Source organism: Vanessa atalanta, chromosome 12 (assembly GCF_905147765.1).
Source record: "Vanessa atalanta chromosome 12, ilVanAtal1.2, whole genome shotgun sequence".
Taxonomy (NCBI): Eukaryota; Metazoa; Arthropoda; class Insecta; order Lepidoptera; family Nymphalidae; genus Vanessa; species Vanessa atalanta.
Genome location: NC_061882.1, coordinates 3,202,459 through 3,229,187, shown reverse-complemented (window position 1 = coordinate 3,229,187; position 26,729 = coordinate 3,202,459). Strand labels below are relative to the sequence as shown.

The window sequence follows — 26,729 nt, the reverse complement described above, 5'->3', positions numbered from 1 at the left end:
TTTATTTTGTTTTAGTGATTTTTAAATTAGATTAAAAAACTTAACGACTTACATCGTTTTTATTTTCGAATTATCAAAAAAAAAAAGTATTTCGACCTGAATTTTAAACAAATGATTATTCGTTTTAATTAAAAACTAGCATTAGCATTAGCAGCCCGTAAATGTCCCACTGCTGGGATAAAGGCCTCCTCTCCCTTTGAGGAGAAGGTTTGGAGCATATTCCACCACGCTGCTCCAATGCGGTTTGGCGGAATACACATGTGGCAGAATTTCGTTGAAATTAGACACATGCAGGTTTCCTCACGATGTTTTCCTTCACCGCCGAGCACGAGATGAATTATAAACACAAATTAAGCACATGAAATTTCAGTGGTGCCTGCCTGGGTTTGAACCCGAAATCATCGGTTAAGATGCACGCGTTCTAACCACTGGGCCATCTCGGCTCAGTGAAAAACTAGTCTATAAACAAATATTGTGTATCGGTATTTAATGAATATTTTTAAGTTAATAATCTATTAAATTGATGAAAGCGTTGCTTACTCGATTTTGACGTAAATTTGAAAATTTTCGGACATTACAACATCACTAATTCACAATGGATAATAATTTACTTCGGTCACAAATCCATGAAAATTGCAAATTAAGTTTGCCTGAAGGCTTAAAAGATTTAATGAGCGATATATCGAGGGAAGTATGTGTTAAACAATTATGATTATGTTTAGACCGCTACGGTGTATATGTAGTAATTTTATTTATTCTTGTTAGTAATTTTATCAACAAAAATAAAAATAAAGTTCATAAGAAATTGTTGCGCGATAGCGCTATGCGATATCTAGCGGCGTGTTACAACAACAAGGGTAGTATAAACATTTATGTATTAACATTTTTGTTGAATAAAGTATGTACTTATATGAGCCAACTTCAACTTATCAACATCCATCATACACAAGATTATATTAAAGTATTGGCGTTTATTTCCAGTGATTATATTAGCTTTAATTTTATTAACCAGTTAAGAATACAGCATATTGAAATAGTATAATAATAATTTAAAACACTCTTCGCATAGATTACAACTGCTTTAAGACTATAATAAACGTTATGTGCGGTCTTTCATTCAGATCAAAAAGTGTCTTATAAGTATCCAGAACTGTATTTGGCTTTCATTAAAAATCTGCCAGATGGCCAAGAGGTCTTGGTCACCAGTTAATTGCATATAAATGCATACAAATTACGTTCCAATAACTTCAGTCGTACTTATTAATATTCGTCGATACAGGTTCTAAGAGCCCAGCCACCGAACGTATATCAATTTGTGGCAAAGTATCTTGAAGCTCTACTAGAAGTTAGAGATGTGTTATCTATCGCTTGTCACATTTGTGATGACACCTGTGAATGTGCTTGCGACCCAGAACTGCACAGCGAGTTGAAAGCAATTCCCTTGGATGAGGATGATCTCGATAAGGCCGTGGAAATAATTGGGGCGCACTTAAAGAAGGAGTCAGGTGTATATATTGTCTTAATAATTGTGAATCATTTTATTAGATAGTTACCTCAATTAAAAGCCCAGTCAAACGAATAGAATAGATAATTTTTTTATCAGATTTGACAAATTCTTTTGAAAATAAATATAAGGTTTTTTTAAAAACATAGCATAATAAGTACTATACAGGTAAGACAATAAAAACTGCAAAAAGAACCAATTAAATGTTTAAAATTAAAATACATTAAAATATATCAACAATGTTTTTCAGTAAATGAATCGAGTCTACTTGCGAAATTGGTAAACAAAACTAGCATTAACGATTTATACATACCCACCATCCAGGGAGCAGTGCAGAGAGCGTTTAAACGTCAACGACTAAAAAACACTAAAGTTAAGGTAAAATTAATACAACACGAACTTCACCAAAGTCAAATTATGTTACTCATTAATCGCCTACTTCAATGAAATTAATAAAACAAACTACATACAATTATTCCATGATGTAATCTACGTATTTACCAGTCATAACAACAAACGTTCAAAGTAAACTTCTCTATTTGATTACTGTCTTGTTTGACTGCTTATACGTATAACATACCAAATGTTCTTAGTACTCGAAGAATGACCCGAATGATATAACGACGAATGCTGTCCAACACACCATTCAACTTTATCAACGAGCCAAACCTAAGGTAGGCCTCAGTACCAATGTTTACAACGAAGTGCATATATTTCGGCTATTCTTTGTTTTTAGAACAGTTAACAATATACGAATTCATTCGTTTCTTTTTTCAGCATAAAGAATTCTTCGCACCAACAGACCTTAAACTATGTAAGCATCGTTCGTATCTTTTAATAAGCTATTACGCAAATGAGATGCAAATTCTAAGAAAAGTTTGGTATCCTACTAATATTATAAACGTGAAAGTTTGTATGTGTGGATGGATGTTTGTTACTCTTTCACGCAAAAACTACTGAATGGATTTCGATTAAACTTTCCAATAATATATTATACATCAGAATAACACATAGGCTACAATTTATAAAGATACTAGCTGGTGCCCGCGACTTCGTCTACGCAGGATTAGTATTTGGAGTAGCTTATATTAGCGTGGTGTAGAAAAGAACTGACATTATGACATAAATATGTTTTGAGTCGCATTTGAAAAATATAACTGCTTGACAATATTTTAACATAAGAAAATTGGCAATATAATAAATATACGGTAATTAGGCACTGCAGTTAATTACTGGCATCAAAGTTACTGTCTTAAAAGTAATCAATTTTAAAATAATATGTAACCATCGGTTATTTGATATTGTAACAGTTATCTAATAACAGCAATCAATGTTTTTAATGTTAAGTTGGTAGTTATTACATTTAAAGGAAAAAAACATACGGATAAAACCGCACTGCGACTTGATACATAGTGATATTTTCAATCTGAAATGCATGTATGTATACGTATTTTTGTGCAAAGCGGGCTATCATTTGAACGAAACTGAAGTTATAAAAAAGAAAGTTCTATTAAATTCCGATCGTTACTTTAAAAGATTAAATATATCAAACAGTGTTACTAGAATAGTACTCCAAAATGTATGTTGCAATCACCTAGGTAATTATAACAAATATTACAACTTATTTATTTTCTATTGCATTCTTCAAACGTCTTCCGCTTCGTCATACGAGAAGGTATCGAACTTAAATCTCACACGGCTGGGAATGTTGACAAACCATTTTTTCAAGAGCAGGGTCTAGAATTATCTTTGAATAATACTGGTGATGAAGGATTTACTAGCCCAAAATATGTTACATGCTATAAAAAGGAATTAGAAAATCATCAAAATTATGATTTTAATCATCCAAAGTATGTCATTGAAGATTTTAACGAAGATATACAAGAGGAAATTGACGAACATGAAAAATCAAGGAAGACATCAATCGTTTCATCTGTTGACGAATCTTTAACAAACGGTGACGACAGTGATGATGAAGTAATGTGAATTGTTACAAATATTTGTTCTCTTTCAAATAAAAAACATTTCTTTTTAATTAAAATTTATTGTGTCTTACCATCTAATCGTAGGGCAGATATAAACAATTTCGCTAAAAAATAGATATTTTTGGTAAACAATATGCTATAAATAAACTGTACAGCAAAGTAATAATTAAAATGTATGTGTATTTTTTGTTAAAATGATATATCATTAAACACTTTAGCACAATAAAAATATAACCAATTTAAAATCTATATAACATTTAATATATATCAACATAACAGATATAAATGTGAAAATCAACAAGTGTTTCACTTAAAAAAAATAAGCACACATTTATATTATACATATTATAATTATACAAATCGAGTATTACAGTGTTTAAATTCACCTTATGACATTTTCATACAAAATTACAACTAAAATACTATACAAAGTCATTTCCGTGACCTCATTTATAATATACCTAATGTTTATGTAAATACTGTGTACAATTATGTATAAACAGTTACATATATTAAAAACAAAACTTGTTAATTATTTATAAAGGTTTAACTTAGAAAAAAAAAATAGTAGAAATCACAGCTTATCTCGATAATTACTAACAAAAGTAATTTATATCTGAAAGGAATTAATGATTCGAAAAAGGTAACATTAGCAGCGATATATTTTTTTGGTAAAATCTTTAAAAAAAGAACTAAATAGACTAGCGGTGTTGCTATGAATAAATAATAATAATTGTTCGTTAATTACAATCTACCGAAATAGTCTAATAATGTCATTAATAAAAATATCTTACACAATAAAATTTATATTAATATTATTCATAGTATAATCCTTATACACACTTAACCTTGAGCGACCAAAAATTTTAGAGATCTCTTTACACATACTTTGGTATTATCCAATATCTAGACCAAACACGCTGTGTCTAGAAATATCTAGCATTATTTTATAGACAATCATCAAAATCTTGCATATGTTGTCACTATGCTGTTTTAATAATCTGTGCAAATTATGAATGTTGCCAGTTAAAACATTACCATTGATTTTTTTACAAAATATAAATCATGTGAATTAATATATTTATTTTAAATAAAACTAGATCGATATTACAGTGACACCAATGCTATTTATACTTATAAATTATGTCAAAAGCACCACAATGGTTATATTATTTAGGTATATATTTCAATATAATCTGCATAATATATGAGTAGGTTCTTTACAGTAGACTAGCAGTATATATTGGTTTATTAAAATTGACAGCTATTTGACGACTCTTGTTACGATTTATTTATTACTATTTATTATTTTATTAAGAATTGATTGCAACATTTATTCAAATGAAGTACATGACTGAATATTCTTTGTTTATATTTACCAAAATATATGATGCAATAAAAATAGGAGCAAGAAAGACGACGTTTATTATGCATTGTGTGTCAAATGAATCTCTTCACTACAACAGATATACTAATGCTTAAAAGAAACATATAACAGCTACACTATCTATGTATTAAAGTTTCCAGTAAATATTTGACGTTTGCTAGGGTACTGGTAAATTTAATACCTAATTCTAACTTGTTTTACTTTTCTAACTTACAAAAGATCTTCAAATCGTATCCATTCCCCCTCCCATCAGTCTGTTGCCATATTCGCTCAGCAACTGTTGAAAAAAAGTTTTTGTAAAAAATGCACATGGGATAATATATTAAACTATCAGAAAATAATAAAAAATATACAAAATTTAAGGTAACAAGACACGACAAGGATAAATTATAACTTGAAATTTGAAACATAAATTTATAATACATTATTTTAACTTCTTGCAAACAATGTATAGTAATTCCGGTTACCTAGCAGATAAATAATTTGTCGTAAACGATAAAGAAATACGGTTCGTATCTGACCTTGTACAAGAAGACGTAGTGGTGTCGGTTGGAGAGCGCGTGCGGTCGCTGGTCGCGCAGGCGGCGCACCACGCGCGGCACGTCGGCGCGGCCCGCCGCCAGCGCGCGCGCGCACAACTCCGCCGCCACCACGCAGCACGAGCGCCCCGCGCCCGACGCGCACACCGCCACGCACGGCCGCACACCTGCACGCACGCCGACCGCTCACGTCACACGTATTCTCGTAAAATCTCATTGTACTTTGTTATGTCCATCGACGTAGACTTCATCACTGTACTTGAATCAGCTCAAATAAACGATAGATGTGTCTTGTTTGTGAATTCATTTTTGCCTCTTAGTAATAAGTATCAGATAATTTCGTAACAGCTTCATTGACAAAATTCAATTTAATCAAGTAACCTCTCTGCAGGATAAAATGTAAGGCCATAACTTTCACACCATTTTTAAATACAAATGTAAATAAAGTTACAAATGTAAAAATATATGAGTTTATGAAAATTCATACATTGTCAATGAAAGGATGCAAGTCGAAAACTTGGTATTATATAGTAAAAAGAGGTTTAATTTTGTGTTTCTGCTATTTTTGGCATGAATTAATAACCATAAAATACGTATATTAAAAATACATAGAAAACCTAAAATCCCTATATAATAAAAAAAAATAACTATCTCGGTAATCTAAAACAACCAAAACTCACTTTCAACCTCCGACGCAGCCTTCATTTTTCCTAATGTACCATTATTTGGGTTCCCCCGCCTCATCATCTCCTCGGCCTTGGCGGGTGAGTACACGTTAACTCCGTTGCTCGACCCATTCTCCTCGCTTCGCAACTTCGACAGATTCTGGTAAGATGATCTGCTTTGGTCTTGATAAATTACTTCCACACCTGTGACATATTTTATGCAAATGAAGTATAGTCTGATGTGATAAGGTGTTAGAATGATCATGATTTAAATATTTTCATAATTTATTTTAAGTATCGTATAAAATATTCACGCTTATGAAAATGACAAGTAGCAATAGAATAAAATAGAAAAAGATTTTTTTTTTTCAATATAAAATGTATTCAACCAACGCTTGTAGGGTTACCTTCTTCATCATACTCCTTCGCAGTTTGTGACACCTTCATATAACTCCTCATTTCCGATAAAAAGTCTATCACGGAATCATAATCGTCGGGGACACCCTTTGCCGGCCAGAAGTACCACAAGTGAGTAACTTCTCTCCAGGTTCTCGTGGCCAGGTTAATGAGCTGTACGCTGGATATGGCGTACTTGTCTCTTTGTTCTCTCTTTTTGAGAATAATCTGGTAATCACCAAAGGTCCTCTTGTTGTCCGATATTTCAGACGGGGGCAGATATTCATAGCATTTTTCCTAAAAATAATTGCTTAAGGTTAAAATACTTTTATTACAATGAAGTATTCTTCAATTCTTGATATATAATATAATTTGTATTATTGTAAACTTAATATACCAATAAATATTACTAACTAGCCGGGTAGCCGACGGAATATTCCATCGGAAATATTATACGGAACCCACCGAATTTTCTTAAGTACAAGAGTTTTGGGGCGTTGACTATAGGCCAATTCCCATATTTGGAATTTCACCTTTAACCATCTTAAAGGATATTTTTTTAAATAAAACAATTTTGTTTATTTATAAACAGAAGCATAATGATTACTATTTTCCATATTACTCTCTTCAAAAATGAAAACTTTTGGACAATTATTATTCCCAATTTTACCCTTTTTAGCGACTATTTTAAAAAAATGCTGTATCTGATGTCCTTTAATTTTAAAAGAACCCTAAATATCGATTTCCATATGTATAACATCAAAAATAAAGAGATTCCGTATGTATTTTCAAACACCGATTTCCAATTCTATCTTTAAACAAAAGGCAAATGTCGATAAAAACTTTCATCCAATTTCGAATCTTTCCTCTGGGTGATGAATCTTCAAAAACATTCTATCAGTTTTTTTCAATTTTCAAAAATACTCCTTTACTCAAAAGTAAAAAAATTGCCACCGATTTCCAAAAATTTTCGGAAAAGACGAACTTTGCATACAAACTTTCATTCCCCATTAGGAGATGAATATTGTAAAATTCTTCCTTAGTTCTCATAGACCATAAATTAATCATTATAAGCCCAGTGGTCTATACTGTGCGTTGTATAACAGTCAGTCATTTCAAAATTTAATTAAATATATTGAACGCAATATCAAAATGTTCAAATTTTTTATACGATACTAGATTTTTTTCAATTATATATTAATGTATTCGTTGTACAAATACAAATATACCAGAAAAAAAAACGACTTTAAAAATTATATAATGTAATAAAACAAAATACAACTCACAACCCCATTTTCCATATACTCGGTGAGCATCACGATGAGACGCGAATTTTGTTCCCAAATCATCCTCCAGAAGTCTGTAACAGTATTGGACAGTGGCGCTTGACACGCGATGTAATAGTTTCGAATACTGCCGGGACCCTGAAAATATGATAAATTAATGTTTAAACTTTTCATATTAAGATGGAAACCTTATCTGATTACGTTAGCTCAAATCCGGATTAGCATTTTTTTCTATTCAAAAGTAGTTTATTTATTACACGAAGATACTGCGGTACTTCTTCTTAATATGAGTTCCTATAACTCAATTTGTATTAAAAACGGCTATTGATCGCATATTTTATAAAAAATAAGTCACTCTGGAAACAATTGTCCATACTTTCTAATTAAAAGTTTTATTTCTACCCAAACAAACTTAAAAACATCACACTCACCATAATATAATTAGCGTTTATGTACTCTGTGGTCGGGTCATTTCCGATCCTCTTCAATGGAACTCTAGTCTCTGGAAGGGGTAGCACATTAGAGTATCGGTTCTTGTCTTCACATCCTGGGGGCACTTCATCCGGACGAACTGTTACTGATGGGATCTCTGCGAACTCCGCAACTATTGAATCGATATCTAACGCGAAGTTTGCCAGCGCCGCGTATTGCATTGGATGTGAAGTAACCTGGAAACAATATGCCAAATTTGAATCATATGAATTCATGTCAATTTTGTATCCGAACCGATTTTGGCAGTGGGGGTAGATTTTATAGGACACTAGACATATTCTTGTACGGTACATTAGATGTTTATTATTATATTGAAATTGCAAATGTTTGCGCACTGTTCACAAGAACAAGTACAGTCTTATAATCACTTTTGACTCCCAGGCTCCGGGCTGCTGCTGAGAATTATATCGAAAGAATCATCAAATAACTTTTTAGTAGCCTAAACCGAGGGTTTCAACTAAGGATGTCGGAATCTGCGGCCTTGTACGCTAGCCAAAGCAACAAGCATATTGTTTGATGATATAAAAACAACTTTCATTTCTCGCAAAACCCTCTCTAACATAATTGATGCTTGAATACATTGCATATAGTTTTATTATTGTAAATCAAAAGGTACTCAAATTTGAACAATAACAAAAACTATATCCTAAAATACTTATTTATGTGAGTTTTAGAATGGTGTTCGATCTGTGTGTGACCGTTATTTAGCTTGAAAAATAGCTGACATTAACTGAAGCTTTTGCTGTAACCGTGAACTCAATAACTAAAATTTTAAAGAAGATTTTACAAACCTCGTCATCGTAAGCAGGGTTTCCATAACTACGCTTGCTGGCTCGGAGTCGATGGTTGCCCTTTCTGTGACCGACACTGACGCTATCTAGACTGTAGGCATCCAAGGAGACCGGGGTGCATCGCTGAGCATATACGCCACGACGTCCGCGACGACGCACTATCAACTATAATAACACAGGCCATTTAAAAAAATATGTATATGAAGTTTTAATTTGTATCAGTCATTTGATTAATAAAATCAAGATAATAATAAAATAATGCAAAATATTTGATTTACCAACTAATTTATTATTCAATATCATCAAATCTAAAAATGATTCACAAAGATAAAAATTTCATTGGGCTTTACACAAGCTTGCTGGGTCGATACTCAGTGTTTATGCTGACACCTAATAAGATCGTATCGTTTTAGTTTGAAGCGAAAAGAAAGTAAAGAAAAGTGAGCCAATAAAATTATTGGCATAATAGACATATCAGATAAAATTTCTACAAAACAATTGAAACAAAACTAACATCGAAGCAATCATATAAGGTCATCACATGTAATAATGTAATCACTCCCAGGTAGGTTATCCCAGAAAAAATTATAACATGATTATATCTAAATTGCTTATTTTATAATAATAAATACACACACACATTTGTACAGTAACTATTTTTATTTTTATAAATAATTAACTACATGTAAATAATTATAATGTAAATAAAGTGGATTTTGTTAATTAATCATCATTCAGCAAAAATTTAAAGCGTATCTGTGATAAGTTAGAGCCAGAAGAACTTCCACCTTTTTTGTTATAATGTTATAAATGACAAAAAAGCGCTTTAAACGAGCGAAACCATAAGTGTTAACACGCTTAAAGTAAAAAATGCAAACCAATAATTTATGATATAATTCTACAACCGTAACATTTTTAAAGTCAGGGCACTTCAAAACTTTTTTATGCCGGTATAAAATGATTCACAAAATAATATCATAATTTAACTTTAAACATAACAAAATAATTTTGTTAGTAATATTTTTTATTATAAAGCATTATTAACTACTACTTTATTTTACGTTTAGGCTTAACTGAATCGAAATTGTATTATATTATTGCTATAAGTGGAGTACCTAGTGTTTCAGTTAAATGATAATATTTATGAACATTATAATAGAGCGGACATGATTTTGACAGCCCCTGGTTGATTTATTTAACTCATTAAAATATTTGACTGACTAAGAATGTACGCGTCGATTAGCACTTTTCTCATGGCACTTCTAGGTAAGGTGACGATGATTTTAGGCCGACAGTTGTACTTGAGATTTGAATTTATGACCTAATAAATACGCTTGTCCATTGTACAACGACATTTACTATGTCATTAGAACGATATTTTCTGCGTAATTGTAATATATTAAATATTCGGGCATTCTATATTAATTTAATTTAAAAAATATTTTTATTACTACGATAGAACTACTGCCTCGTATTTGTAGTAATGTATATTTTATTTAATGTGATTTTTAAATGATAGGATGATCAGACAAATCTGATCATTGCAAAAAATCCTACGATTACAAGGGATACAATAATTGGAATCAAAGGAAGTTTTACACAATCTGCAATTTTTCACAAGAGCAATTATTCGAATCATCATAAAAATAAATCGCCGTACTACTGTATGGAACTTAAACATGTCATGTAACATCGTAAAATTAAATATTTTACGAAGACGTTCCATCAATGTGAAACATGTTAAATTTGCTAGATTTTTCTGTCGTTCAATAAAATTTCGTTTACTTTGGTTTTATTACCGTATCGTCTTGTAACATAGAGGCCAGTGGAAACACGCACTAAAGGTCCGTCATCAACGAGCGTTGTTTGCAGTTCGAATTGTAATAACATCCTTCGTGATACGGGTTAGCTTAGTAAGGGCCTTTATGAGTAATTGTGATTCATCTAGAAAGTTTTGTTATTATTTACAATCAAACTTATATGTGGGAGCAGCATAACATTTATTTTGATAGTCGAAGATGTTTATTTAAGGCGATTTTTTTATACATGTTTTATTAATTATTTTTGACCGGTTGTTGGAATCAAAAAATATATAATGAGGTGTGTAAACTAATATTCTAAATAGAATTTTGCCTTTGAATTATTTTGCCCAGAGGATCGGAATTGCGATACAACGGAGAAATGCATTCTGGCCACCATTCCACTCGGTCAAGATTTATAAAGTAACTATTTTTAATTCATTTTTATATAAATTTAAGAACTTAATATTAATAATTCTAATTTCGGTTTTACAAGAGGTCGCTCGACAACTGATGTGGGAATAGAACCTCTTAAACATATTTACGATGCTTGGGAAAAATCACTGAATGCTATTGGAGTATTCTGTGATTTATCTAAAGCATTTGATTGTGTAGAGCACGAGACGCTTCTTTATAAGTTCAAATACTACGGTATTAAAGATAAAGCTATTTATCTTATTGCTTCATATTTAAGTCAGAGAGTCCAGCAAGTTTTCTTTAATGGCATAAAGTCTTCTGGATTTACGTTAAAAATGGGTGTTCCACAATTTTTGGTCCCTTTTTATTTCTAGTATAAATAAATAATCTTCCTTTCTATGTTAAAGGTATTTGTGATATAGTGTTGTTTGCTGTCGACACTTCACTGATTTTTAAGGTAGACAGGAAAAAAACTAACTATGACGATGTGAACGGTGCATTATCACAGATACACGATTGGTTTACAGTAAATAATTTCATTTTGAATACTCGAAATACAAAATAGTAGTTTTTACCGTATCCAATGTTAGAAAGCAAAATTATAATATATATTTAAATTGTGGCTGTCTTGATGTAGCCGATACTACGGTTTTTTTTGGGAATAGCATTGGATTCCAAACTTCAGTGGAGTCCTCATTTATCGTCCCTGGTTAGAAAAGTTAGACAACTAACTGATATTGATACCCGCTAGTCTAGTATATTTTGGTTATTTTCACAGTATTATGTCATATGGCATATTACTTTGGAGTAATGCTGCAGATATTGAATCTGTTTTTATTTTAAAAAAGAGAGCAATCCGGTCTCTTTATAATCTTGGAGCTAGAGACTCTCTTCGGGATGTTTTTAACAAAGTAGGAATACTCACTGTTGTGTCACAATATATTTACAACAATATTATGTATATTCACAGTAGCATTTATTACTTTGATAAAATCAGTGATAAACATTATATGTGCACAAGAAGTAAGGATAAGCTTAGAACGCCAAGTTTCTGACTCCGCAAAGTCAATAAATCATTCTTGGGGCAAGGTATCCGTTTCTACAATAAAATTCCGCAGACATATTTAACTTTGTCGTTTCATAGATTCAAGTCATTTGTAAAGAATACATTGGTAAAGAAGGCATATTATTTGACACAAGATTATAATGATGATAAAAAAGCGTGGATGATAAAAATGCTTGTCGACTTCCAGGCAGGAGACATAACATACATATATGATTAACTAACATGACTGTATTTTTAGATGTTGGAAAAGAGTAACTACTGAGTTTCTTGCCAGTTCCTCTCGGTAGAATCTACATTCCGAACCGGTGGCAGCTTTACTTTAAATAGTTTGTTAAATGACAATTCAAAAGTGCTTGTAAAAGCCTACTTGAATAAAGTATATTTTTATTTGATTTGATTTAAAGAAAATCCATTTGGTTATAAAAAAAATAGAATTTTAAAAATACCATCACTCGTTGCAAATAATAAAAAATATACACAAAACTTTCTAGCTTCATCGCCAAAGTGAAATCAAAATGCTGCCCTAGAGCGCGCCGAGCGCCCTGCGCAAATACAAACTCACAAATCATACGTACGGCGTTTGGGTTGCGCACGCGCACCTTACCTCGCATAATGTATTTGTAAATTTAATTTAAACTTTTTCTAATGAAGTAACTCCACGTTTTAAACGTAAACTTTCTTAGTTGTATGTATTGTTTGTAAATATTTTTTACTAATGTCTGAAGAAAATTACTTTTATTAAGTTTTATTGGTGAAAGGTTCAACGAGGGACAGGTAAGCGGAAATACCAATTTTTTTCATAGCTTAAAAAACAATGTTTAACCAAAAAATCTTTTCTTTAAATATTCTTTAAAAAAATAAATTTCAATTTTAATTACATATACTTATTGCATATTAAATTAATCATTTAATTCATTTTATTCTAAGTATTATTAATGATACAAATTATATTACGTACGAAAACGATTTTGAAACTATGAGTTTCAACTAAAATTGACAAAACTTAGGTAAACCATACTTCTATATAGTAATTTAATAAACAGAGATTAAATAAATATTTTATAAGCGGTATAATATTTAAATAAATGATGCCAATAACAATAACTTGAATTTCCTTTGAAGATATATTAATAATTAAACATTATAATAATTGGTTGGTTGGTTTACTACCAATGCTTTATGGAAGCCCGGGTCCGGGTAGGTACCACCCATTCATTAGATATTCTACCGCCAAACAGCAATACTTTTTATTGTTGTGTTACGGTTTGTACGGTGAGTGAACTAGTATATAGGCTCAAGGGACATAACATCTTAGTTCCCAAGATTGGTGGCGCAGGAATGGTTAATATTTATTGCAGCGCCAATGTCTTTGGACGGTGGTGACCACTTCCTATAATTTGCTCACGTCAGCCTCCCTATTACTATTTACAGCAATCATGGATACATGTCTGCACTCATACGAGCAAGTTAAAATTGATTGCTGTCGTAAAATTTATACTATATTTATAGTTTAAACTACTAGTATTTTACAGGGCTTTAATTAAATTAGACAAGATTAATTATAAATGTAGGATCAGAAAGTGTTTAAACACGATCAAACTCCTTACTACAGCTAACGTTTGAAACCGGATTATGTAAAGTTTGATGTGTATTCATTTTGATGTGATTTTTGAAAAACCTATGTCAACTTGCGGTGTCTGCCTTATAAAGTATCCATTAGATCGACACGGTAGTATTCGCCCCACGATATAAGTTTTTCAATATTTACAACATCAGTTCATGAAACATTAATTGTTATATATTTAATTTCTAGATTCCATGATTATTCTAATAGCGCTCTGCCAGTACTAAAATAACTATATACTATGAATTCCCTAAAAAAATACTTTAAAGTACCAAAAATGTTACGTAGAAATGAATGAATGCTAATTATGTTTTCTTTGAAGCTAACTTTTGACCTTAGCTAAGAAATAGTAAAATTATCTTTAAAGATCTTCTGAAATTTCTTTTTTTAAATTACATATCAAATTAATCCGTTTGATTAAGTTATAAATAACGTACGAGGATGCAATAGCGAACTCAATTATAAGAGTGTAGTTGGACACCAACAGTTTTAGTAACGACCATAAAAATTCCTTGTTCGGTAACCCGACGTCTATGCGCGTCACCTGATGCCCCTTATCGTGGTTGCGAGAATTCATACTCGGTCACACTTAATGGGATACGGACCCTTCTGTACTTATGATTACTCTAAACATCCGTTGACATGTTATATTACACGTACATTAAATGACAATTAAATTTCAGACTTGTGTATTAACGAATCAAGCTGGCGTATGTCATTGTTGAATACGATCGACTTTTTATGTTTATTGGAAATCCAACATTGTTTTAATATAACAATATTAAATAGTATTCGTTGATTTCCATAGAGTAAATTTAATTGTATTTAATCAACTATGCTTGGATTGGAGACGGTGGATAGTGTATTTTACTTTTAATTAAATACTATAAAATTAGGATTCAAAGTTGCTTTTATAGACCTACACGAATAAAGAATATTTTGATTTGATTAATAAATTTTTAAAGGATTATTAATTCAAGTAAGTAACGTTAAATGAAGTATTGTTTTTATTTAGTGACTTTTCTACTTTTAGGATATATCAGTACCTCACAAATATTTATATGAAATGCTATATCTGATAGTTATAGGAATGTTGTATACTACATAAAGATATACTCATTACGGTCACAATATATTGTTGTGTATTTTGAATTATTTTATAATATTTCATGATAGTCTTATTTTAGTTCAAGATTAATAAATTACTGAATTTTCTAATGAATTGATATAATTTATTATATTTAACTCTTACAAATCAAATTAAACAAAATAATAATTTCATTTTCAGGTGCATTGGAAATGCAGTGAAAATTGACAAGAGAAGAAAAACAGGTAACTATTTAAAGATTCATTTTGTGTAACAAATATATAAAACAAGTATAAAATATTTTTCTAGAACAGCTGATGAAGCTCAGTGTATAAGACAAAGTCTTAAGTGAGAATGTGGTTTCAAATCCGGACATTTACTATAGCGATTTGAAGTGCATTCCTATTCATGTTCAGCAATTGTTTACTTAGGAGCTTTTACTACATAATCATTAGTATTATTGATAACAAATTATCTTCTTGGTTTACAAATGTGGATAACAAATTACAAAGCGAAATAAAAAAGAATATTTATATTGACACAGTTTATTTCCTAGGTGTGGTTAGTTACATTTCGTTAACGTTAACAAAGAAATTTGCGGACAGAATTGCGAGCATTCTTGAAAAACTCATTTATCAATTGATTCTACTGAAAGATAAGAACTCCGAGTACATTGAAAACAGTTAAAGTATATTTTAATAAGATTTAATGATATTTAAGATACAAAAAGTAATTTTTCATGTCTCAAAAATGTATTAACATAGTAAAATAAAATTCTAACTATAGACATGATATGTTTACGTAATATCCCATGTAAAACAATGCGTTTTTTTGTGGTGATCGCTTTATAATATTAAAAGTAAAGTATAACTTTCTCTTTTGCCTCCACTGGGGGACAGGAGGGTTGGTTCATTTTATGCCCAGAAAATCAGATTTGCAATTCAACGGGGAAAGCTATAACATTTTTACCACCATTCTAAAACTACTATTTTAAACTCTTATTTGTATAAAATTATAAACTATTATTAACTGGAATAATTGAGAAACGATTTCAAAAAAATATGCGCATCATTTGGAAGTCAACGAATTAGTCACACGCTAGCGCTTGTCTAAACGAGACTGTCAAATTTTCGAGCGCGACTATCAATTTCTTTCGCAGTATTTTACCCGTGTCATGACAAATTTTAAGCTTTGATCGAATGTATTTGATACATTAATAATGTTATCATACCCGACTAATAATTATTATAATTAAAAACAGAAATAGTTTTACATCACTTAAAAAAATATTTGTCAGCCGTACGGACTATAGCTTCGTCAAAAAGATTAACGATTTCTACTAAATCAAAGAAACAGTAGATAAAAGAATCAAATTTTGCTAAGCCGAATAAGACATACCGTACATCTCGCATTCAATGTTTAACTAAGTACCGAAAGGACGTATCTTCCTGAAGAGTTTGTGCAACGACTTTTAAATAGATTATTGATATTGTTATAAGTTTGTTTTATTTTACAGATTCATCATGTGCCATTACAATTTAATCGGCTACATTCCCCAAAGTAGTGAACGTAATTTATCGTGAGATCAGCCTGATATTATGCTCATTACTTTGGATATGTTGAACGATATTCCATCAGTGGAGATAAGAACTACAGGAGGAGAAATTTCAAGATCATGAAAAAGGCTTTTTAGTTCAGCTATATTGTTTCATATGTGTTTTTAATCATTCTTAGATTTTTGTGTAACAAACGATTGCATATATTATATCCTTTATATACTAGCTAGCGTTTTCTGAAATTTTATGTAAATGTTGTTACTTGTGAGTGATTAATTTTATTAATCTGTTTGCAATGAAACAACGCAAAAATATACTTAATGTATTGAAAACCACTTACCAGTAATCCAACTAATAGAACAAGAGCAATGACACCAATCGTGCTGACAGCTATAGCAATAGCCGCACCCGATCCTGCCTCTTCTTCCAATACTCTCGAAGACGCCTCTGTGGTAACGTCTCCTGCAAAACTCGTTAGATCCTCTAAGTCATTCACTGATTTTGTCGTCATATCCGTTGCGTATTCTTCCGTTGTTATTCTTGTAGTTTCAATAAGACGTGCGTCCTGTTGAGTTGTTGTTTTAGTTTCTGTAGTTGTTTGCATTTTTGTTATTGCAGTATCTGTCGTAGGTTGCATGGTATTTGCTTCTGTCGTTGTTGTTGGCACTTGGGTAGTCATTATAGATGAAGTCACAATTGTGGGTTTATTATCCTGTGTTATCACTTCGTTGTTCTCAATATTTTCTTGTGTTGTAGTATCAGCATCAATTGTCGAAACTGTTTCGGTATTATAAGGAGGAGTATAAATTGTAATAGGAACTCTTTCAGAATTTATCTCTGTCGCAACAGTAACCACTATCGTGGTAGTTTCTATTGGCATAGGGGTAACATATTCCGTTGTCGACATTTCAGAATCCTGCATAGTACTTTCAATTGTACTTACATCGGGGGACGTTGGACGATTTGTTATTTGTGTGCTTTCTTCCACGAATTCCGTAGTAGTTGTTATCTCCTTTTTGGTGGAAATTTCAACATTCTGAGGCGTGCTATCCGTGATAACTGTAGTCGTTTCATCCAAAATCGGCTCAGTCGTTGTCATATATTTTGGTCTATATGTTGTTATAGGGCTATCTTCTATAGTTGTTGTTCGAGTTCTTGTGGGGAATACAGGTATCCAGTCTGTAGCATTGCTATGCTCAGTCTCTTCAGTCAGCTCTTCCGTAGGCACATAAGAAAATCTTCTTGTGGTTATTTCGTAGTCAGTTCTCATAGGTATATTATTTGACTCTTGCGTTATATTCTTCATTTCTGAAGAAGCCGCTGTTTCGTCTTTAGGAGTCGTTACATCCGCAGGTAACTTCGTAATAGATTCAAAACCAGTTGACTTTGTTGCGTCAACTGGAGGAATTTTATCAGTGTTCAAATATTCTTCTACATTTGTTTTGTCACTTATCGTTTGATCTCTATAAGTTACTGGAATCCACGAAGTTTTATTTTCTATGTTCTCATTAATAGCATCAGTTATCGCTGATTCCTCTTTCACTGGTTCTGTACTAACAGGCTCGGGACTACTTTGAATAGATATATTACTTTCAGCAGGTACTCTTTCCGATATGGTTTCAGCAGCATTTTCACTCGCATCTCCCACAAAATTGGATTTCGGAGGTAATACTGGTTTCCAGGGTAATTTATTTTGATATATTTCCGTTATATTTTTCGATAAAAAGTCATGGTGTACATTCACAGGAGTAGTCGTTGTCGAGCTTGTGGTCGTTTCTTTCTTGTCTGAAATAATAATTTTATGGTTACAAAAAAAAAACTCACCCGTAAAATAAATAAGTATAAATAATTTCAAACCTTAATGACTCACCTAATATTTCTCCGACCTTTTGCAGTTCATTTTCATCGACACTTTTTTGTGTCGATCCAGTAGCATTTACCACACTGCTTGACAACGATGGAGGACTGCGCATACTAGCCAAAGCCCACGCAGTAAGCGTAGGAGGTATTTCCATATCACTAATACCACTAGAGCCTTCTGCAGATGTAGAAGTCGATGTTGAAAATTTAGTTGAGCCTCTTTTCCATAAGGATGGTATACTATTGTCAGATATGGATTGAGTGTGAACTATTTTTTTAACACTGCTTACATCACTTTGTAAAACGGGATCAATTTCCGATGACTGCGTTGTTAAAGTTGTTCGTGTTGACAATTTTGGTTGATGCGTACTTAACATTTTATCTTTTATATCAAAATGTTCTGAATATATAGTAGTTGGAACTCTTGGATAGGCAATTCTAGAAGAATTCTTTCTTGGAGCCAACCATATTGGCTTTGTTTTTGGTGTTGTATAATGGAACCTTCTTGTTTGTGGCTTATAAGCTAAATTCACAGGTGCCTGTTCTGTTTGGAAAGTGGGAAACACACTATTTGGAGAATCTTTGGTACCAGACAAATTAAGTCGTTTCGGAAAGTTTCTGTTTCTATTATAACTACTGGAAAATATTCTAGATGTTTCAGTGGATGATACAATATTTTGTGTTGAAATTGGAATGGGTCCTAACGAACTGAGAATCGATTGAGCTGTAGCACTAGGCATTAGGTTCATCGTCATCTCAGATAAAGATACAGCACTTGGTTCCGAATCCGAAAAACTCCGTCTAGTTGAAGTTTCAATCAATTTCGGAAGTTTAGCATTAATCGATTTTATCTCTTCTTTGACAGGTGTACTTACTGTTGATGAAGTTTGACTGTCATTATCACAGTCGTCATCATTCGTTTCCTTAATATTATATGTTTCAGTAGATAGAACGGTCATTTCATAATATATACTAGTACCATGTACATCGGATAAACCTTTGTTATTAGAACCAGCTTTATCATTATCTAGGAATCGAATTTCTTTGGTATTCTTTATAAAAACAGTTGATTTATTAGAAGGAGTATTGTTACTTAATTTCTCAAAATCTACATTTTGTTCAACGATTTTGTGAACATTCGTAATATTTGGCGGAGGTGATTTAGATTTGATTGTATCTAAGTGATTTAAAATACTCGATGATACTTCCTGATACTTTTTGTCAAAGAAATCGTTTTTAGGAGTAGTAAGATCGGAATCGAAATTGAAAAATGAATCTGACGATTTATATGATTCCTCTTTCGTACTATAAACATTTTTTGGAAAATAAGAGAACGTTTCGAATGATGGAGTACTGTAATCATTCTTTGGGATTTTATCTGATACATACTTTTGTTTTTTAGTACTAAAATCATCATCGTCAAAACTAGGAAAAGTAAAAAAACTACTTTCGTCAAATTTAGCTGACGTATACTTTTCGTAAGATTCTTTATCATCGTCGTCTTCTTCTTCTTCAGAAAATTCTTCCTCATTTTGTGTTTCTAATTTAAGTGCTGCAGGTTCGGTAGTGCTAAGAACTGTAACTGCCGGCATCTTTGTTTTCTTATAAGTTTGCATGCTGCTTATAATCTGTGCAGGTTTTTTTACTTCTGCGGTTGGTGTTACTATAATAAAATCAGGTGCTTGCGTAAAAGTTGCAGCTCTTTTCAAAGTGCTCTGTGTCGTAGATTTAGATTGTAAATTAAATTTAACCCTTCCTCTATCTTTGTATTTAGCATTTTTCTCTGTATGTTCTTCACTTGTTGAATCTTTAGGATGCAATTCGTTTAATGCTACGTCAGGTAATTTAGACTTATTTCTTGCAACCCACCCGGTGCTGTTAACTCTACCATATTTGAGGTTTCTCTCGTTCCTTCCTACTGTACTAGAATTATATTCGTTCGGCAACGTATTAGCTGTAACGAATGTGCTGGTTATTAGTAGTAGGTTTACTACTAATGCTGCACCTGAAATGGATAGTAATTGAAATTAGTTTTGTATCATAACTGTATTAATTGTTCGATTGTATGTATGTCTGGAACTAATCATCAGTGTTTATGACTGCTTATATTTATCTAATACATTATACGATAAGTAAGCATATCGCTAAGCAGTTTTCTACATTTGATGATATTAAAATATGTATTAATACATTAAAAATATGAATGACGATAACAATCGAATAGAGATCTGTTCGCTAACACAAGAAATTTAGCGTGAAGGGGCACACCTTCGTAAGTAATCTTTAATCTTGAAATCTTTATTCTGGACTAACTTCCAGTAGCTAAAAAGCTGATCTAAGTTATCGACTGCGATTAATTCATTTTAAAGTAAAATTACTTTTATTAATTATTAAAATTACTAATTATTAATTACATTATTATATAAATATTTCTACAAACCTATACATATTCTGACTGGTGATTCCATATTTATATCATTTTGCTATGTAGCAGTGGTTTTAGCAGGTCCGACCCATTTCGTGTTTATAGATTACCCTGAAACAAAAAAATGATTATAATTTATATGTAATACAAAACATGTGCCCTCGATTGTAAAGTACAAATCAATTATTACATTTTAATAATTTAAGCGCAACACAAAACATTGATAGGTAATAGCAGGAAAAACAACTTTGACATTATTGGCCGATTTCTACCAATATCTATTGGTAGCAATTGGATTCGTGAAACAATGGTACAAGTAATAATGGTAAATGTTACTGTTGTAGCCTAACTTATTCCCTATTACATCAGCTATCTGCCAGTGAAAATCCCGTCATAACCGGTCCAGCCGTTTCAGAGAGTAACCGGAACAATCAGACAGACAAACACACAAACAAAAATTGCAAAAAATGCTATTTTGGTATATGTACCGTGTGTGCATACACATGTACTTAGTAAAAAGCGATTATTTTAATATTACAAACAGACACTCCAATTTTATTATACTTATGTATAGATTTGTATTGTTAAAGATATATCATTAGAACTGGCTATATTTCTTAAATCATTTGTATGTAAGTAGCCCGTACAATATTTGTAGACGTGGATATAACACAACCCTTTGAATTAAGATGCTATGTCATTTGTTCACTCACCCTTCAAGCCTGAACACTACCATACTAAGTATTACCATTTGGGGGTAGAATATCTGATGAGTGGGTGATACCTGCAGAGACGAGTTTGCACCAAGTCCTACAACAAAGTAGACCTTACTGGAGAAACTGACCTTATGATGGTAAGATTAAATTTATACTTGTACAAGAACATAACATTGACATTTGTCACGTAGTTACTAATTTTATAATATTATATACTAAAACATTTCCGGAAACGCACTGCATCTTGTATAAATTGTTCTTATATTAGTTTAGTAGTATTTCTGTTATACATTATAAAAAAAATCAGCTACTCGTTTATTTGTATTTATTATTAGATTTCTGTCACGTTTAATGTATAGTTATTGATTTTATATTATAACTGTTTCTGTGTTCCTTTAGTTATCTCGACTTTAGTCGCAGTAATTGCTCTCGTGTATGTAAACTATTTATTCCAATTTTGTGCATTACTGATTTTTTTATTCACGGAACTACATCTTACGCTACCGTAATAGTTTTTATGAGAACTTGATAGTTATCAGTTTCAAACGCACGTGAGAAGATATTAAAATTGTTATTAAGTTATCAATTACGCTAGTCGAGCTGGTACAGTAGATACAAAGCCTGGGTTATAACATATGTTGTATTTTGTGCGAGATTCATCACGTACCTCTTGTTAATGTTGCATTACTCTGATGATGAAATTTCATTCTCAAAATTCATATTCAAAAACTTCGATTGTTCAATTAATTAAAACCATTATTTTAATTGTTATTTATAAATTAAATTGTTTTTTTTTTTTCAAAAACAGAAAATCGAAACAGGTGGAGTTAAAAAAAAGAAACATAAATAAAATAAGGTAAGTACATACTTATTATTATTGTACAAAAAATCCTTTCTTAAGAAAGAAATATTTATTTCTTTCTTAAGAATGGATCCTTAAAAAAGTTAAGTTAGGCTACGCTGCGGCTCGGCTGCGGCGTCATGTACACGAAATCTTATTGTATTAGACTTTTAACCGTCACATAAAAACCTTAATCTATTTATTTCGTTCCTAAGTTCAACATGAATAATCGTAACTGTAATCAGGAGTGTGTAAATTACCGACCATAATGACACGTTGGTAATAACAAACGACATTACCTCCTGAAGAGTTAGTTCCATAATAACTTCCGATCATAAGGTCAGTAGGACGACGTAGGTCACTCATAATGTATAATAAATACACTCAGCACTCCAAGTTTGTTCGGATACTCTAAGGGATACATAATTATAATTTTTTGCAATTGTTATTTTCCATCAATTCTAAATACATTACAGAAATATTTTTTGTAATGTGTTCTATCGAATAGAGCCGAGATGGCCCAGTGGCCCAGCTTTTTAACAACTTTAATATGCGTTATATGTTGTACGTAACTTGGCTTTAAATTCATTTGCAGTTAAATAGAATGTTAAGTTATCTTGAGACATAAATAACCTCATTCCTGCGTCAAAATTAGCTCAAATAATTTAATGTCGTTGAAGTCATATATAAATTAGAGACAAATTAGCACGATTTAAGTATTTTTTTAAATGATTATACAATATTATATAATTTATGACACATATAGATCTAATCACACATGACGGCAACCCACTCCACGTAAAATTTAAAAACGTAGGTAAACATATTAGATTTTATTTTCTTTGCTCTTAAATTACAATTGACGCCTACAATTTGAGATGGCCCAGTGGTTAGAACGCGTGCATCTTAATCGATTTTGGGTTCAAACCCAGGCGGGCACTACTGAATTTTCATGTGCTTAATTTGTGTTTATAATTCATCTCGTGCTCGGCGGTGAAGGAAAACATCCTGAGGAAACCTGCATGTGTCTAATTTCAACGAAAATTCTGCCACATGTGTATTCCGCCAACCCGCATTGGAGCAGCGTGGTGGAATATGCTCCAAACCTTCTCCTCAAAGGGAGAGGAGGCTCTGCAGTGGGAAATTTACAGGCTGCTAATGTTTATTCTATCGAATATTATTTAATTTACTAAGTAGGATTTGTTGAAAAATATAGACTTAAAACTATAGTCACAATAAACATATTTTTTACAAGTGGTGAACTGTTTAACATTCCCTTTTAAAAATGCTTAATATTGACTCAAAATATATATGAATATATAAATATTATTGTACAAAATCGGACGACGTATACACAAACTAACAACATGCGTGTTTTTAAACTTATTTATCAAAACAATTTTAACTTTTATAAAATATAAAAACGACAACAAAGCTAGAATAAAGTTTCGAGACCTTATTTTATTCCTAATAAGAATACATTGATAATAATCACTTCAATGAAAATATGTTCTCATTGAAGTGATACATTACTTTACGTAATTCCAAATTCACATATCACCGTATGGTCTTACTGCATATTAAAAAAAACGCGTGATCCCCTGTCACGGAAGCTTGGGATTACGTTTTCGCGCGAAGTTTGGGTGCTTCGAACATATTTGTCAATTCTCAAGTCAAATCCAATCAAATCGAATGTATTTTATTCAAGTAAACTTTGAATCATTAAAGAGTGTTTAAATCGTCAATATTTGAACACTACCATCGGTTCGAAAAGTAGCCTCTAGCGAGAAGAAACGGCAAGAAAAAAAGAGTATATATTTTTTTTCCTTTTTGAGCATTTTCACTTCTGTTTGATAAGAATAGGTATGTGTTTTAATTTATTTGCACAACCTTTTTCCCACTAAACAGATTCGTCTTTAAATTAAGATATCGCGCTTTTTTGTTAATGCATTAGGTCAATACATTTTATTGCCATCAATAGGCCTGGTTTAAACACTTCCACAAATACAGGAATAATGTTTTAAGACTAAGTTGTCTTTTCTGTGTAATATGTACATACATTAAAACAATGTCTAAAGTATACATTAAAACACTATTATAAAATTATTTCAATGCGTTTTTCTAATATACAACGTAAAGCAATATCTCTTTGAACTACTAACATAAACTAGTACTGAGTACCGTAACATTACACTTAAAAGCTTTGAGAAGCTTAAAGCTGAATGCCTGAATTAAGCTTTCAAACCTGTTGGTATTACTTGAGCACTAGATGCAAATTGCCTGACCCCAATACTGAATAAATCCCAATGACAGAAGTAGAAACTGTAATCATATAAGTTCCTATGTAAAATGGAATTATTAATTATTATTTACAATATACTTACAATACACGAATTAAAACACGTCATTACACGAATCAAGTCGTAAAAAAATGATTCTCGGTAGTAAATTTTCGAATATCATATAAAACACTTAGTTTATACAAAGTTGTTTAACAACTCTAATTAGTGTGCTAAATTCCAAACGAAAACCAGATTGATGCGTGGTAATCCCCGATCAACGCAAATAAATTGTAGATATTTTTCTTGAAATAAAGACCGTACTTCTTATCGACATGTTTTTATGTATAGAATAAATTGAAATAGATTAAAATGAGCGGTAGTTATTCACAAGTACAACCATTAAACAAGGACTTACGTTCATACGTGACCTTTACAGAGTAGTTTTATCAACCCACGCCTCGTTGATTGCCCTACTTCTGAAGATGCGCTAATTTATCACACACACATAGTACACACACATACAAAGAACTTTTCAATCGTCATATTTACTGTTTCTATCTCATCCGCAACGCATACAAGTTCAACATGAACTCACTCAACTGACGTGATAAAGAAAATGTATAAAACCTCTGAGTTGAAAATATTGTGATGGATGTGGAGTCACTAATAGAATGAAATGATTAAAGATAGCGTCCATGACAGAAAGAAGGTAACCGATGGACCGTGTGATGCTGGGTGTAATGTTGGGTATGAAGCAAGAGATAGAGAATAGAGATTTTTTTCATTCAACTGTCAACAAAGGAGTAGGCAACTAAATTACTTGCCAACGTGGTGTCAAATGCAAGAATCAACAATTGATAAATTGACAAAACATAATGTATTAGAAATTAAAGTTAATATCAATAATATTACGATCTATTCGCGATTTATAAAAGTTTATAAATGAAATGCTTATGCAATGTCCAATGATGATTAGTGATAGCGCAGAGGTTTCGCCGACGGTCCTAGATTTGATTCCCTTTATAACAAATATTGTATAATTATGTTGGTTTAGGATCTGACAGAGTTAGTATTTAATTACTCTTTGTCAAATATGTATATTAACTGTTGATACTTTTGTTTATAATAATAATAATAAATATATTAACTAAATACAGAAATATGTTATTAGTTATTACGTACTGCAATGTAAATCATTTTCTAGGTCAATTTATAAATTTCAAAACATCTCTAAGCTCAAAAGTCATTATAATACAAAGAAGTCGTTTTGTCTCCCATTATATGTATATACTTGAGCAATAAGTAATTTTGTCAAACAAAGAACAAGCATTTCTTGTTTTATTTCCCTCTTGACATTAAGCCAGCACCACGTTAAACTTGTAAAAATATTTAAGCAAAACTTAGGTATTCATTGGTTTTTTTAATCATTTCAAAAACTTACATCAGATACAAAACTGGCAATGTAAGACAGTGGCGATGGAATTTCATAAGACTGGTTATTAATGGTAGCGATTCTTGACACAGGTCGTGACAGAATGCGCTTGCGCTCCCACTACTAAAATTAGTGCTGTGACAAAGAAAAATCGATACAATAAGTAAAAATCAAATTACATAATAGTTAATTTATTATGTGATGTTATTCGATACTTATTACATTTTTAAGTATCGAAATACTACTTAGTTACCAATTATTCATGAAAGGTAAAAATTACCTATTCTTAAATTAGTTCAAAAGCTTTAAATTAGTCTAAAAATGCACAACATTTAAAAAGAGTATTTCTACATTTTTACTTACTTTGCAGTTATATATATTTAAAATATTGCCATTATGCAACACAGTATTACAACACTACCTTAAATGAAACAACATCGACATCGACATAAGCGCCGCCCGAATGTTAAAAACCATTCACCGTAGTGTACTTGCTCTTTACCATTGTACACTGCGCCTTAATAATATTATATGAAAAATCTTAGCTATAGCAAAGTCTACTTATTGTATTATTAATAT

At 31.6% G+C, this 26,729-nt stretch overlaps 2 protein-coding genes across 6 annotated transcripts in view; one reads left to right on the top strand and one right to left on the bottom strand.

Annotated features, from left to right (window-relative positions):
• The first annotated feature begins 591 nt into the window (after positions 1 to 591).
• On the top strand, positions 592 to 3,532 carry LOC125067594. Its single transcript, XM_047676246.1, has 6 exons — positions 592 to 691; positions 1,280 to 1,505; positions 1,755 to 1,882; positions 2,098 to 2,178; positions 2,282 to 2,318; positions 3,180 to 3,532. The coding sequence occupies exons 1-6, from the start codon at positions 596 to 598 to the stop codon at positions 3,488 to 3,490; spliced, it is 879 nt and encodes a 292-aa protein (XP_047532202.1). The 5' UTR covers positions 592 to 595; the 3' UTR covers positions 3,491 to 3,532.
• A 25-nt stretch (positions 3,533 to 3,557) lies between these two features.
• The window catches only part of LOC125067593, a 55,395-nt gene continuing 32,223 nt past the window's right edge, over positions 3,558 to 26,729 (bottom strand). For 2 of the 5 annotated variants that reach the window (XM_047676242.1, XM_047676240.1), the window contains 10 exons: positions 20,895 to 20,990; positions 18,465 to 20,459; positions 16,935 to 18,379; positions 9,046 to 9,210; positions 8,194 to 8,430; positions 7,763 to 7,900; positions 6,488 to 6,773; positions 6,096 to 6,284; positions 5,398 to 5,582; positions 3,558 to 5,153 (listed from right to left, as the gene is read on the bottom strand). In XM_047676242.1, the coding sequence (XP_047532198.1) occupies positions 5,100 to 5,153; positions 5,398 to 5,582; positions 6,096 to 6,284; positions 6,488 to 6,773; positions 7,763 to 7,900; positions 8,194 to 8,430; positions 9,046 to 9,210; positions 16,935 to 18,379; positions 18,465 to 20,459; positions 20,895 to 20,922 (4,722 nt within the window). In that variant the 5' untranslated portion in view covers positions 20,923 to 20,990 and the 3' untranslated portion in view covers positions 3,558 to 5,099. The other 3 variants (XM_047676245.1, XM_047676244.1, XM_047676243.1) reach the window with 3 other exon arrangements.